General features: G+C 38.2%; 1 protein-coding gene across 3 annotated transcripts; it reads right to left on the minus strand.

Annotated features, from left to right (window-relative positions):
- Positions 1–498: 498 nt before the first annotated feature.
- On the minus strand, positions 499–15090 carry LOC107689433 (hyaluronan and proteoglycan link protein 1-like). Of its 3 annotated transcripts, none has more exons than XM_016487409.1 (5): positions 15070–15090; positions 6208–6350; positions 4017–4379; positions 2809–3111; positions 499–2598 (listed from the first exon to the last, which is right to left on the minus strand). In XM_016487409.1, exons 2-5 carry the CDS (start codon positions 6311–6313, stop codon positions 2309–2311), a joined length of 1062 nt encoding a protein of 353 aa, XP_016342895.1. In that variant the 5' UTR covers positions 6314–6350; positions 15070–15090; the 3' UTR covers positions 499–2308. The 3 variants fall into 3 exon arrangements, with proteins under 3 accessions (XP_016342895.1, XP_016342911.1, XP_016342902.1); XM_016487425.1 differs by lacking the exon at positions 15070–15090 and adding an exon at positions 7161–7236; XM_016487416.1 differs by lacking the exon at positions 15070–15090 and adding an exon at positions 6866–7047.

Consider the following 15090-nt stretch of genomic DNA (forward strand, 5'->3'; position numbering starts at 1 on the left):
TACCATGGAGTATCCTTGGAGAAAACTGTTAGATTTTTAGAGACAGTGAATGAGAAAAATCATAACGCTTAATATGGTAGCTATACTCATGGAAGTACCACCTTTAAAAGGTCCAATTGCCTGTTTATTTACAGTAAACACACAGTTGAATAAGGTAGACAAGCTTTCCGGGGTTGCAGAGAAAGAAACAATGTTTGTGATGCCATCATTGTCAGATTTTTCTGGTTTGAAAGATATGATTAAACAGTTTTAACAGTTTTTGAGATATGCAACCTTTTGCCTGCAATAATGCTCTTGGGCTTTTAATTTTGAGGACATTTTTTTTTATTAAGCCAGTCACCTGATTTCTATTTTACTTGCAATTTCTTTATTTTGGCAGAGTGTGAGAAATGCCACAGACTGTAAAAACTAGACCTCTGTCATTTTTACATAATTTCTCAGTGTGCTTTTCTAAAAACAACCAAACCAAATATGTATTTGACTGATTGTTTATTTTTTGGGTCAAGGGGGTTTTCCACATTGATACAGTCAAATTATCCCTTTAATTATACTTTATGTACATGAAACAAGAGTGAAAAATGTTAACATCGTCTATGAAGACATGTCTAAACATTCAGTTCTAAAACTGATTTTGAAGATTTGTAAACAAGGCATACCTACAGTTGCCAGAGTCAAAACAACATGAATAATGAATGTGAATACAGTATTTTGAAACAACAAATATTTAGAACTTTATTTTTTCATTTTTTCCCCCGTGAAGCTGGTCATTTAGTGTAGTGGCTGAAACACATGACCTTGAGTTCTAAATTGGCTGTGTTCAGCCTAATGGTAATAATAATAAGAATAAAACAAGTTGTTTTTGTCTTAGCTTGGCAGTCTGTTTTAATGGTTTATTTCCAAATGCCATGGCTTTGACATGTTCTTCTGAAGGTCTACTGCTTCATAGACTAATAACGACTGAATGCAGCATGCTAACTATGCACTTTTTTGTTGTGCCATTATTTTTTGCGTCATCTTTGAGTAAACCTTTTCCTGCAAGGTCTTTTTTTTCAATAGAAAATTAAGTTCATTGTGCTGTTTTTCTTTTACTAAGTAACACAACGTGATCATTAGAACTGTTGTCTTTTTAACCACTTCAGTCTTGCTATTCATAAACTGTAACATGCATAGACTAAAACTACTCATCACGTGCTAGAAACTGGGCCGTGTGCTTTTTTTTTTCACACAACTTCTAGTAAACTAATTTGTACTAAAATTTGTTTTAACATTTGGCACCATTTGCTATGGGCTATGTTTGAGGATAGGTTTTCTGTGGTTTCATAAATTGATCAGAAATACTAAAAACAAGTTCTAGAAAACAAACCAAGATTTACTTTTGAAACACAATGGTTTTGTTATTATGTCTATGGTATGAACCACAGATTTCTTCATCGTCCTGAACACAAAGAACGTTTGACAGTGACGAGGTCGATACAGTGGAGCTCTTAATTTCTTATATTGTATCGTAGGGGAGGCATTGTATAAACACAGTTTCAAGAAAAAGAGAATTAACATACATTTATAAACACTCTACTTGTATATTTCAATAGTTAAAAAAAATCACAGAACAATGTTTCGTTTCTTAACAATGTGACTTATGACTCAACATGGTTTGGTCCACACATAAAACTAAATTTAAAAAGGTATGCTTTTAGAAAATAATACAATATAGCACCCTGTAAGGATGGCAAAAGAAAAAATTGTGTACATTGTGCCATGGCTGTACTGTATGGTTTTTAGCACTTTCATTGAATTTGTTTTCCTGTTAACAGAAAATATATTTTTCACATGCTATTTATATGGGATATGATGTTCTTGAATGATAAACTAAGTGCCCAAAGGTATCAGTTCAAAGTATTTAAGCTTTGCCGTCATACTGTTCTAGAACATTCCTCAAGCTACTGCATGCTAAATGGAAGAGAGCAGTTCGAATTTCTTCTGCAATCTCACCAAATATCTCTTCCTTCAGCACTGCTGTACTGTATAAGATCATTCAGACCTGGAACCAGTAGCTATAATTTCTGCAGCACCCAATGAATACTATTCCTGTCCTGTTGCCTTCTCGTAGCGAAGTCCTGATTTTGAAGGAAGAGGGCGCCTGAGGTGCCTAATTCTACAGAATCTTTGCTTCAAACAAACGGCAATCAAATTATTTTATATTCAAATCCTTCTGTATTACAGTATCTAGAGACTTTGTCACAGTTTTAATGCACTCAAACTAACTCCTTACATTATTATGCTTAGTTCGTGAGTTATACAGTTGGTACGCTCAGTTGTCGCTCTTGTAGCAGTAGACGCCATAGAGTTTGTGCTTCTTGTCTGGGAATCCAGAGAAGCGGACAGCGGCCTCCGTGGGACTGCAGCGTCTGCGTGGTCTTGAGATTGGGTAGCGTACACTGCCATCCGCCAGCCAGCCTGCGTCACAGCGGTCGTAGCCCAGCAGCTTCCACGCTGCGTACATCTGCCCGACTTTAGCGATCTGAGCGCCATCCTTTTGACACGCCCGCACTGCCTCGTCATACGTAAGTTTGAAAGGGTGTATCAAGTAATAGAAACGTCCTAGAGAAGAGAAAGGGGAAAAGTGTTTATTCTCAAATAATATGCAGTAAGGGTATTAAAGAGGAAGAGAATTTTCATCAGAGATTCTTTGCATGGCTGAACTCAATTTGTTTTTTCCTTTCATACATTATGTATCACATCAGTTGCTTTACTTTTTTTTGGACAAGCTAGCCTATTTCAGATGTCTTTCAAACGGTGGGGAGGACAAACCTTTGTAGTTAGAGGTGAAACAGAAGACATCATATCTTTCCTTTTGCTTGTCACGCATCCCATAATTCCTCACACCAGGAATGGTGTTTTTGCCTCCACATGGCTCTCTGGGTTTGGTGATGGGGTACTGCACCGATCCGTCACTGAGCCACCCTGCATTGCACCAATCCAACCCATCTCTCCATGCATCGTACAGCTGGTCAAAAGATGCCACAATGGCATCCTGGTCTCGGCAAGCTTTCTCAGCATCAGCGAAGTTCAGGTTGTAACGACCCAGTCGAGGAGAATGTGGGAAAACAATGCCTGTAGAAACCCGAAGAGCAAAAAATGTATGAAATCGGATTTTTTTGCATATAGGAATCTTTAAAAATGCTCCCTGATTAGATCTGTGTAATCTGGCGATAATCAAATTCTTGATTGATAAGTCGATGTTTTCTTCAATGCATCATCTAAAGTAAATTAAAATTTAGATTTATTGTATGCAACTGAAATGATGCCAAGAATGCAGAGAGCAAGGACCAAATAAATGTCCCATTATTTGGCAATGATAGCTCTTATGTCAGGATCTTGCTGATGGTCTAGATTTATAAGTTGTTCTGCTCTGCATTATAAGACTATTGAATAGCGTTTACATTGCACACAGTGTGAAGAGAGTCAGCACAATGCTATCTCATAGCTAACTGCCTTGAGGAACAGCCAAGGATGCATAAACTGTGTATAGTATTGTGTATTATTCTGGAAAGAAAACAGCCAGTCATACAATGGCATTGTCGCTGTTTTTTCATCTGTGTGGCCATTTTGTAGAGTTTCTTAAAAACTTGTGCTAACTTGTGTACCTATCTTAAGTTATGTTTGAAGAAAGCAGGATATGTACACAAAATATTAATATAACCTAATGACAACTGTCAAAGACATGATTTTTTTTTTGTAAAGATTATTGTTGGGTGCTGGTCTACATGGTAGATGTGCCTAGTCATGTTGTTCACCAGCAAAACTTAAAAAAAAAAAGGATTAAACTGTTTGACCCAAGAAATCTTGCTAGTCAATCTATTTTTAAAGCATGGTATAGTGACATTACCACACCAGCATCTAAATCCTCAGGAACAAAATTAAAACAACCTGTGAGACATTGTGGTAGTGCTTGGCTAAATGTCACTAGAGAGACCAGGAAAATCCAGGTATGTTAGCAACATAAATCTATGCTTTACCTTGCAGGTCAAGTGAGACAACTGCTATATCATCCTCCAAGCCATCAATGATTTCACACTTGTATTTCCCATAATCCTCCAGAGTGATGTCAGTGATAACTAGTGAAGCATCATTCTTGCCGGCATCCTGCAGGTGTACACGGCCGTGGAATCGACCATAGCTCTTTTTGTGGAAACCCATAGCTACAAACACATCAATTTCCTTCAGATAATCTGAAGTCAGTTTAGTCCATTTAATCCTCAGTTTGGGATTTGGGGGAGATGAGGGATCCCGGTTAAACGTGCATTGCAGTGTGGCATTGCCACCACGTTGAGAGATTACTTTGGGTTGTGCTGTGTCAACTGAGAGTCTGGGGCCATTTTCTGAAAGTCAAAGAAAGAGACATTCAGATTGTCAGTCAAAGAAATAAACAAAATAAGAATGCAGATTGCGACCAAGTTAATAGCCTTTGTTCTGATTTTTTTGTCCCAAGGCCTGTTGCATTGGTTAGTGTTCAATAACTTAAGGCGTTTCACAAAGATGATAGCTTGAATTTATCCTTGTCTATTGCTACAGGCTTTTGTGGTTATGCAAACACATAAATCATTGTGTTTTTTAGATTTCAGAAAAATGGAAACTCCCCTACATGTTTATGACAGAAACCTAAGCGTGACTGTGTATGCTCTTCCAATGAAGGCACTTCATTCAGTAGGTGTTGCAACCATTTTAGTGCACAAATAATTAGAGAAATGTGTGCCAGTTTTTTCTTTAAATCCATCATTGAAAAACTACATTATTGCACTTTTGTACCTATTATAACTATAAATACTTTAGAGTAGGGTTGTAGGCTATGATAAGCTTTTCTCATTTTGGTGGGTAACATTTTACAAAATGGGATATGAAGAAAATAGGCTGGCAAATTTCCCAGATGTGTTGTGGGATCAGTAATCACAGAGAGAAGAAAGGTAAATCTAGAAGAGTTGAAGAGGGCTTTTAATATGGTCCATATTTACATGGCTGGTTTTGTTTTTCACTCATGCCATTCATTACATATGGATGCTTTATCAGTTTGTCATCGATATACAGTAAATAATGCAGTAAATGTAATCATAGAGAAACAACTGTGGAGGTCACGGAAACACTGTGGCCTGCTCTGCAGGTTCTTAAAGTTTTTGCTATTCTTTAAAGTCATCTGGTTCTCATAACGTATTCGGGACCCAATGGAGAACTGATTGGAGTATGCCATTCAAGGTAAAACCAGTGTTTTAATTTATAATTAAATGTTAGAGGAATTTGTATGTCTAGATAAAACTCTCCCATACTCTTCTTCATTACCAGGTTAAAGAATGAAGACTCTCAATGTCAATGTCAAATAACCTGAGTTAAGACTTGGGATTGCCAAGTTCTCAACAACGCCCTGTTGGATCTGTGGATCTGGTGAAAACCTATCCAGTCAACCAAGACACGCTGCAGCTAAACTACAGTAAACTCAACTTATGCTACAGGAATGCTTATTTGTCAAAACTTCAAGCAAAAATATATTACAGGCACTGGCACAGTGTCCTAACCAGGTGCGATGCAACAAGTTTCAATTTATAATGTGCAAGAAAGCATGTGATTTCACTGGGGGGTACTTAGCATGGCCCTAAAAATAAATAGGAGATTGAATCCAAGCTACCAAGTCTTACTGTGCATTAGATGTGGTTGATCGGGTAAAAACAGATTAGCATTGCAGAGATAGCTGTTATCATTTGTCATTGCATCATTCCTGGCCAGGGCACAATGTGTTGTTTTTATACTAATTAATACTTACTATATTGTTGTTCACACAAACTAAAAACTTGTTTATTTTGCAGATGAGGTTGGGGAGGCTGATATACTACTATAATCGGATATCAGCATGAATAAATACTGAACCCCAATAGCTTATCAAATATTTAACACTTGTAGTAAGTGATTCCAGCCACTTTGCGTCCTGTGACAGGAGCCAGAGGGTTTCGAATCACCTAAGTCGACACCCGATGAGATAATTATGGTAAGTGTCCCCGTTAAGAAATGCTGGAGGGGGAAACACCATTTTAGGGGATGGGCAGTACAACCCCCTCTCTTGTCTCTCTCTTACTTTCTGTCTCACTTTCTCCCTCTCTTCTCCACTCTTTCTACTATTTCCTCTCACACACAATCACAAACACACCTTTTCCTATCTCTTACCTGAGATGTATATAGTCCTGTAGTGTTCCAGGTCACTGTATGCCTCGTCAAAGCTGTCAGCTCTGCTCTCGGAGAGGACCAAGAGGAAGAAAAGAAGGAAGGTCATCTTGATTTATAGCACCGGGGTGTTGGGGGGTACTTCACTACATAACACAAAAATAAAGGGACAGTCAGACAATATGCATTTTACAAAACCATTTATCTACTGTATATCCAATCCAGGAAGGAGACATTCTTTAGAGTTGTATTATTAGGCTTTACTAAAACAATCTGGAGTCATTTTCTGTGGAGTTTGAGAGAGAGCTCAGTTTTGTGTGACCTGCACCAGATCCCCTGCATGTTTCCATCTGCAGTAACTCCCCTGTGCAGTACTGTCACGCAGACACCAGCGCACGCTGTCCTTTTCACCACATCTCCCAGAAAGACACACAAATAGGGCAAGGTACATAAATGACTAGGACCGGTAAACTTTTCATGCATGCATAAATCCCAATTAACACCAGTGCTGCAGGACTGCTTCCTGTACCCTTCACCTTAAGAGACACTGAAGTGTGAGAAAAGTGCAGTCAAGATGGCACAAACTAGCACAAAACTTTGCTGGCACACTTCTAAAGCACAGACAGTCTCCCTACAGACTCAGAGCTCAGAAAAGACTTACCATCTTACGGAGCGTGTGCTCCCGGCCACTAGCGCATGTAAGGACAGCTACACAAAAGATCAGGATTAGAAAGTGTGTATAGTCTTCTCTCCCTCTCTCTCTGCAGTCACTCTGATTGAATCGTTTTTTTCTTCATTCATTTCAGAGTGCTGACGCACTGAGGTAGTTCCTCTCTACTGCAGTCAGCAGAACTGCTCTGCAGAGTAGCCAACCCCCACAGCCTGCAAACAGTCATTACGCATACCAGGAAGCCACCGCTGATAACAGTGAGGACTCGCAAATGCAGTGCCCCCACCTGTGACAGATAAGTTACCACAGTACAGTGAGCTTGCTCAGCTGTGACAAGGTAAAATCATATCCTGCAGGAGAAGGATACCAAGTCCTCTGTTGCGAAAAAAGACGAAATACAATCCAAAGGATCTCCAGGAATTGGAGGGTCTGCTATGCTAAATTGCCCTATGAGGCCACTTTATAGCACAATTGTTACAGCTGAAAGAATTTGTTCCCGCCCAAATGACCCTAAGGCCTTTTTAGTGTAACGACTGTCAAACATGCTCTGTTTTGCAGGCTGACGGTTAACCAAACACACTAACTGTGCTGTTGACAGAGAACACTGTTACGAATCACATTCCTTTGTGACACTCCATTGTGTACAGTGAGGTCAAGCACAGGGAAAACAGTCCATGCCTTTAGTTTTCAAATGTGGGTAAACGTCTTAAACGCATAGACTGCAGTTGATCAGAAAACAGCAATGGTTTAGAAACCGTGCCAGACCACCAGCTAATTCACATAAGCATCACAAGAATCTTAGTCTTGCACAACTAGAGAACTTATCTTCTGGGATGAGGCACCAATTCTACAATTGGGAGAAAACTCCCTTGTTGTTGAAATCACTTGCTGCCAGGAAACGGTTACAGATTTGATGGTTGAATTTGCTTTAAGACAGTTCAGTGAAAACAGTGACTCAATACTCTGATGCTTCTTAACCTTGTACTCCTCTTGTTTTTGGACATTTAAGCTAGGTTGCTGTTACCGCCTTGTAGGGCTGTCAAAATGACTGAAAAACTAAATTCGAATTTTCTACTTAAATATTATCAAAATTCAAATTATATTTGAATTTAAAAGGCGTAATTTCAGTTAGGGGTAAAACAGCTTTTGGCTTCTCTCCTGAGGCCAGAATAGGGCGCATCGCGCAAAATATTATGCACGTTTCTTCAAAGCATAATAAAATAACACGACTATCTTTGAAAAAAAAATGCATAATGTTTATAAGCCATATATATTTAATAAAGTTGCTTAAACAATTAGAAAAAAAAACAGCACCATGCATGTATGTATAGTTTAATACAAAGGAACGAAAACCAATCACAAAGAGTAGGCTACTTTCTTCATTTAAAAACATGAGATACAGTGGGATGGGGAAAAACTGCCATAAAGTCTTGAGACATGTTTTTTAAAAGTTGAACTTACATTAATTTTGCATAGCTTTCTAAACATGCGGCTCTCTTCTGTGAGACACGAGTGCAACGCTGATAGATGTCCCTCTAGAAAATGTGATAAATATGTGTTCTGTGTGAACGGCTTGGTTTCAGTTTCGCCATAAACAACATCTTCTCCACACTGATGCTCACGTTTTCCACAATATATTGAATGAACAACGTAGCAGCGACGCATCTAGTGGGTTCAACTGGATAGGCTAACAAAAGCAATGACACTTACATCGTCGTCGCATTTCGTGCACCACTGATAAGGCTGTCTAACGGCTGACGCAGACCTAAAATTCGAATGCAATGTTTTTGCATTCGAATGTGGATTTTTTTTTTTTTTTTATTCGACGAATATTCAAAATTCGAAAAAAATTTTGACAGCCCTACCGCCTTGACATTAAATCCCATTCTTTGCAATAAACAACAAATGAAGCTGCCAATGCCTAACAGTGGTCTTTAAGCAGTATAATAGTTGCCTGACCAGGTCTCTTGCAGACTTATTGTACAGTGGAATATGAGTGGATAAGCATGGCGTAATTTGCGCAGAAAATAAATGACTTGTCAACAATCTGTAGTCTGGGACAGGTCCTGATTAAACATGCTTGTTTAACTCAAGCACAGATTGTCCCAGCAGTTCTGCAGACTTTCCAGTCCTCATATGGAAATCCCTTTTGCAAGACCCAAACCTTTCATTTGTTACATTTTACTTTATGATGTAAAGTGTTTAGTTAACTGGGCTTTTTAGCAAGTGTCTATTAGTGTCATTTTAAAGTGATGTTTTGATAGCAGTGGATCTGAAATTAACTTCCCTGATGTAAATAGTACTTTTTAATGAATTGGGGTTGGCTCATAAATGACCAATTTCAAAGATAGGAAAGCATTTGTGTTTTTGCATAAAACTAAATATTTACAGTCTTCCTTTGGAACTTTTGTTAGAAGAAGAAAAGATATTGCTAGACAGTGTAGGTCAGGAGACTATACACACAATTTGACATTATACACAGTTTGACTACACAATGTTCATTGGAAATGGAGTCAACACAGCCTGGGGGGGGGGGTCATTTTATGATGTCACTTCCCAACAACTCACTCCTACTGGTTCCTGAGCAGCTGTGAAGCTCAAAGAGATTATGGATCCGATTTGGCCAGAACCTCATTTCCCGTTAAACCCCATTCCCTAATGTGCCAAAATATAATCCATTAAGTGGTTGATTTGAGTAGTCATTGCCGATTACTTTGCATTACTATGAGGGCTATTCCTTTCCTTGTTTGGCTGTAGATCTCCAGATGTGATAGCGGTTGTGTTTCTCTCTTGTTCATTCACTAAGTGCCAAACAAATATATAGCTTCCAGTGATCATGCATTAAGCTAGTCAACTTGATTTCAACAAATGATTTCTTTCAGAAAACTTTAAGTATAATGGCAGTTGGTCATAATAAAAAGAAATGCATTTTTACAATTGATAGACCAATATATACTGTATGAGCCAGACTGATTAATCTGTCAATATTTGGCCATTTTAATCTAACTTATACAGTACTTACAGAACAGAGATGTCCTTTAGAGATTCTGATAACACCTGATAGCAGTATCAGAGAGTAAGCTCTAATTTAAACTTGAGATGAATGTGTGCGCGTGTTAAATGAGGATTTGTCTGCAATGTGTTTGTTAAATGGGTTAATTATTCTTGTCAGGAAATGCAGACATAATTGAACGGCTTAAGGCGGTAAACCTGCTGAGTCCAGCAGACCTGTGCAGATGGCAGTGGTGATTTCCAGGTGAATGCAAAAACAGTTCAACACAAATGGATGCAGTGTAAACCTGTGATTTCAATGACTCATGTTTAAAGCTTACGTTTGATTCTACAAAGCACACAGTAACCCTTAATCTCCATAACATCAGTATGAGGACTGTTTCCACCCTTCAAACGATTCGCTGTCTTTGAAGGCCACGGCATCTCTCTTCACTAGACATTAGACCGATGACAGTGTATGAATGGGATCCTAAAATCTCCCATTTATAGATCATAGAGATCAGACTTGGGCCCTGTCGACACGAACGCGGTTATTTTTAAAACCGCAGCTTTTTATATGCAGTTTGGCCATTCGTCCACACGCAAATGCAGCACTAGGTCACTGAAACCAAACATTTTTGAAAACGCCTGCCAAGGTGAAGATTTTCAAAAACTCCGGTTGCAGTGTTATTGTGTAGACAGCGAAACTGGAGTTTTTGACTTGTGACGTCGGAGCCTGCGCTGTTATCTCTGCCTACTGGAAACTTTTTCAGGCTTCTGATTGGCCAACATGGCTTTACCATGGCTATGCCACCTGTTGGTTTGGCATGCCCTTGACAGTGGTTCATAGCATGCATTTGCGTTTTCATGTGGACAAAATTTTTTTTTAAAACGGAAGAAGGAAAAACTCCATTTATAAAAAATACCCGTGTACGTGTGGACATGGCCTTGTTTCCGATTTCTGTCACTCAGACAGGTTCTGCTCAAAAAAAGTCCTGTTTAAGTTATTGAGGACAGTTTTACGCAAAATTTAAATTGAGGAACCCGTTTGAACTTTACAACATAATTCCAGTATTAGCATTGTAAACGTTTGTGGATTAAACATTTATTGAAATCACCACCATGTCCTACAGTCTGCTGGTATAAGATACATGTAGTTATAGAAAGATACTGTCTTAGATTTTTAAATATATACTGAAAATTCTGGCAGTAATTTTAAAATATTCATATATCACAATTATTCAGACCTTGAAATTCTTTAAGTCTTGCCTAAAACATAAATTTAATTTCAAATTCAAATGTAATGAAATACTTATAGATTTGATGGTACCATATACACTGGATTGATTTGTTTCAGGCAACACTGATTTAATTTTCTGCTTCACTTTTAATTTTCCAGGCTGATTAACTATAAGTATTTCTAAACCGCGCCGAAAGACCCAGTGACCCTTGTGGAGATTTAGGCAATAACATGCCTAAGACTGGCCCCATTGACGGGGTAATTGGATGGGCCATTACACAGTCTTCGGCATTCCAAAGAACCACTCCCAAAAACAAAAAAGATCCATGTCACAACATCTAAAATCTTTCCATGTGTTTTCTCTAGGGGTCAGGCGTGTGTTCGACCCCCACTCTCTGCAAGCACTCAATAAAGTGAGTTAATTTCATGGACTCATAAGTCAAATCCATTTGTTACAGGTGCCATATGCAGCATATTTGTCTTAAAATGTATTAGTACACATGGACATGGTTTGTAGCATTTTTTGCATTCTGTGAATCAAACAAATAACAGACTTGAAAAAAAATCATTCATTATTTATTCTCCTTTATGTTGTTCCAAACCTTTATGCCATGATGGTAAGTGAGATTTTATGTATTGTTTTCTGGGTTATAGAGCGGGGTTAAATAGGATTTCTCAATCTCTATTAAAACATATTCTAATGTTTCACTCTATTTGAGAAAAACCATGCAAAGGTCAGAAAACAGTTCAGCCATTCATAATGAACAATAAGGAGATGCTCTGTTCTGAATAATACAAAGAGTCTTTCTGATTTCCTACTATTTTGTGATGTGTGGCAAATGACTGAGAAATACTTTTTTCTAAAAAAGAAAACGGAATAATTTGTACACACTGTAAGAGGTTATCCAGTTCAACATATGTTCACTCCTGTACATTGTCAGATGAACATACATACTAATTGTAAAGTGATTTTTAAAGATCCCTTTTTTTGCTGTTTGATACAGTAGTGGTCTTGGACGTTATACTGACACCAACTGGTGATGATGTAGTTTCACGCAAACTTTTTTTGGGTTACTAATGCCGTTTTAGAAATATCCTATTTACAGGTGTATTTAGCTGGTCATGTGCTCTCAACATGGCAGCCAATTAAACATCTCGTCTAGGGCACTATGACTGCAATCCTCATCTCATGTGAGTGGACATCATTGGGGGTCAAACAACGACGGTGCGCATTTATTACTTTATCAATTTCTGCTACATTTGTTAATATAGTTTTTTTTTAAGCCTGTTCTACAGCATTCATCGATGTCTTCAACAATTTGTGTTTCCCACTGGTCAGACATTTGTTGTGACCTATATTTTTATTTATCAAACTGTTTGCTTGCCCCTATGCAACAATGGAATTGATGCCAGGGATGCAAAACATAATCATTATCCTAAAATTTGTGTTTGCTGTACTGTGGCCACTTGGATTTACTTGAATATTTGCTGCCTGCAGCTATATTTTTGGCAGGTATTAAATGCAATATTTTAAGTGGAAAAACTTGCTGCATCTTTAAAGTTGCATTCGTTTCATTCACGCACCATTAATTTAATGGTGGGAGGAAACGCCAGTTGTGTAAATATAACCTTTTCATTCAGCTTGCACATGTTCCTTACTGTTCTGTAAGTATGTTCCATGTTCGTTCAAGACAATGTGTCTCCTATTCATAGACTCCAGCATGAGGAAGAGCTCTGTGCTTGGTGCATAAAGAATCTTTAACTTGGCAGCACTACCTGGGTGTGTTAACAGCAGTGCTCATATCAAAAGGTGGACTCGTAAGGCAAGGCTGATGGACAGCAGATGGACTTTTTGATCAGGCAGCAGGTAGAATTCCTGACAGCTGGATACTTAGAGGGCAAAGACTGGGTTACTCTTGCTATATCCATTTTATTTGAAAGCTAAATATTTTGTAGTACAAATAAACTCTTAGTTTGAGAGAATATTTCTTCTAGAGGTACATGGGGCGGGTTTGTGACGGTCCACCCACCCGGCATCTCATTAGAGTTTTGTGGGTTTTGACGTCACCCTCGCACCACCTTAACACACACAAAGAGTCCTCAGTGCATAATGCATAAACTACAAACGTCTCTCTACCGCATCTGCAGAATTAATCTCTGGACAAAACACAGCGATAGTTTTACTCAAATCCAATTAACATCACCGGTCTAAGCATGAAATGAACAACGTTTAATGAGATAAAACACTCTCTGAATGATGCAACACATTAACCTAGAGGAGACCGGGGTGAAATGAATTGCATTGACCCAGGACACCCTCCTCTATATCATAGCACTGTGGAGAATAAGGATGAAAGGTCACTTGGAAAATCGGCTGGTTTAATGTGTTCTGCCAACCATGTGAGGAAAAAGTCAGAGTTCAACCATGGTCATCACAGACCACCAGACACATCTTTGAGAAAGCTGGCGATGTGACCTGGAGATCAGCAGCCAAACAGCTGCCAGACAGATCTGATTAACCACCGCTAAATAGCAAACAAGGCAACATGCATTATGTTAACCAGCTTTACATAAAGAAACCGTGTCTGCTGAAACAATGGTGCTACCAACTTAAAGACCAGGCAGGTGGAAAAGAAACTATGTAGTTGCAGTTGTACATACATTTGTAAACTTTTAGCATGTCATAAATGACATGATTCTATGAGATTGCATTGTTTCAGCTCCAGGTCTGTCTATTTTCAACTTGGGTAAAAAAAGTTGGGCAAGGTTCACTATAGTGGTTCACTGAAGCTCCAAACCGATAGGTGGCAAACTCAGCCCTCCATGCAATACTGAGTGCTTCATTCATGTGTCAAATAAAGCCATGCATTATTAATTTATACCTTTACACAGTCTTGGCCCCAATATTTGTTTAACCAGCTGTTCCTTCTCATCACTTTTGCCTGTATTGAAGTGGACCCTCTGTATGTGCCTATTTTGCCCTGTAAGAACATTCTGTCATTGCATGGACTCAACAAGCAGGCTTTTCACTCTGCAGAATGTGGGCTACACTTGTTGGTCTCTTTGGAGCCAGGCTGTCTCATAATTCATTGAGAAATAACAAGGGGAAGTTGTTTGTGTTAATGTTAATGGGAGTATTCATGAATGACTCAACTGCTGGTAAACCACTAAACAGCCATAAAGATAAAACAAATTGAGGGAGAGATTGAGACCAAGATGTGGCCAACATGAATGCAATTACAGTTCTTATTAAACCTCAAAAGATTGCCAAATCATAATACTGAGAAACGATATTATTAATCTGTAAATAATACTGAAAAACAAGTTTACATGGCCTGCTTTTAAAACATTTTAAACATTTTATACCGTTGTAAACGCATTTGGTTTACTTCAAAAATAATTGGTTTAACAATCATCTGAAGAACACTAAATATTTCCTTTCCCATACTTGATTATGATTTCTCGTCATATGACAGCAACATGGCTTACGGTGTGTTTTTAAGTATTCATATTTTAATATTTAAAACAACATTTCTTTACTGTTTTTTAAAGAAATCATAATAAAAGTTTATTTCAAAGTACTACACCTAAACTTTTTTAAATATAAGCCATCATAACATATCGAAAGAAGTCACTTTGTATAAAATTCATTTTAATGCTTTCTGAGCGTCACATCATCGATATTTCCAACATATTTACGAACTTTTTACATAAAAGGTATAGTGTATTTCCAAATTCACGTATGCTAAATTCATGCAACAGTTTAATATGTTTATGAATGTGAAGAATACGCAAACGGTCGATCACTAATAACATCGGTTGTTCTACAGGTGTTTTATTCGTATCGCAAAACTGACGCGTCTTTTTTAAACAGCCTATATTGTGTTATGATCACTAATAAACGCGTAAATTGACTGAACAGTCGGTCTAAATGAAGAGGGGATGTGTAATGACAGGCTCTTACCTTGTGAAGCAGAGCTCTGCG

This window comes from Sinocyclocheilus anshuiensis, unplaced genomic scaffold (assembly GCF_001515605.1).
Source record: "Sinocyclocheilus anshuiensis isolate Anshui unplaced genomic scaffold, SAMN03320099.WGS_v1.1 scaffold393, whole genome shotgun sequence".
In the NCBI taxonomy this organism is placed as follows: domain Eukaryota; kingdom Metazoa; phylum Chordata; class Actinopteri; order Cypriniformes; family Cyprinidae; genus Sinocyclocheilus; species Sinocyclocheilus anshuiensis.

What these genes read in the sequence shown, in the direction of transcription:
- LOC107689433 (XM_016487409.1), bottom strand. Translation starts at nt 6,313, where the DNA reads ATGACCTTCCTTCTTTTCTTCCTCTTGGTCCTCTCCGAGAGCAGAGCT. An exon ending in CAGGACTATATACATCTCAG is followed by an intron (nt 4,380 to 6,207) that starts GTAAGAGATAGG and finishes TTTGACTTTCAG; the next exon opens with AAAATGGCCCCAGACTCTCA. An exon ending in TTTCACCTCTAACTACAAAG is followed by an intron (nt 2,599 to 2,808) that starts GTTTGTCCTCCC and finishes TCTCTTCTCTAG; the next exon opens with GACGTTTCTATTACTTGATA.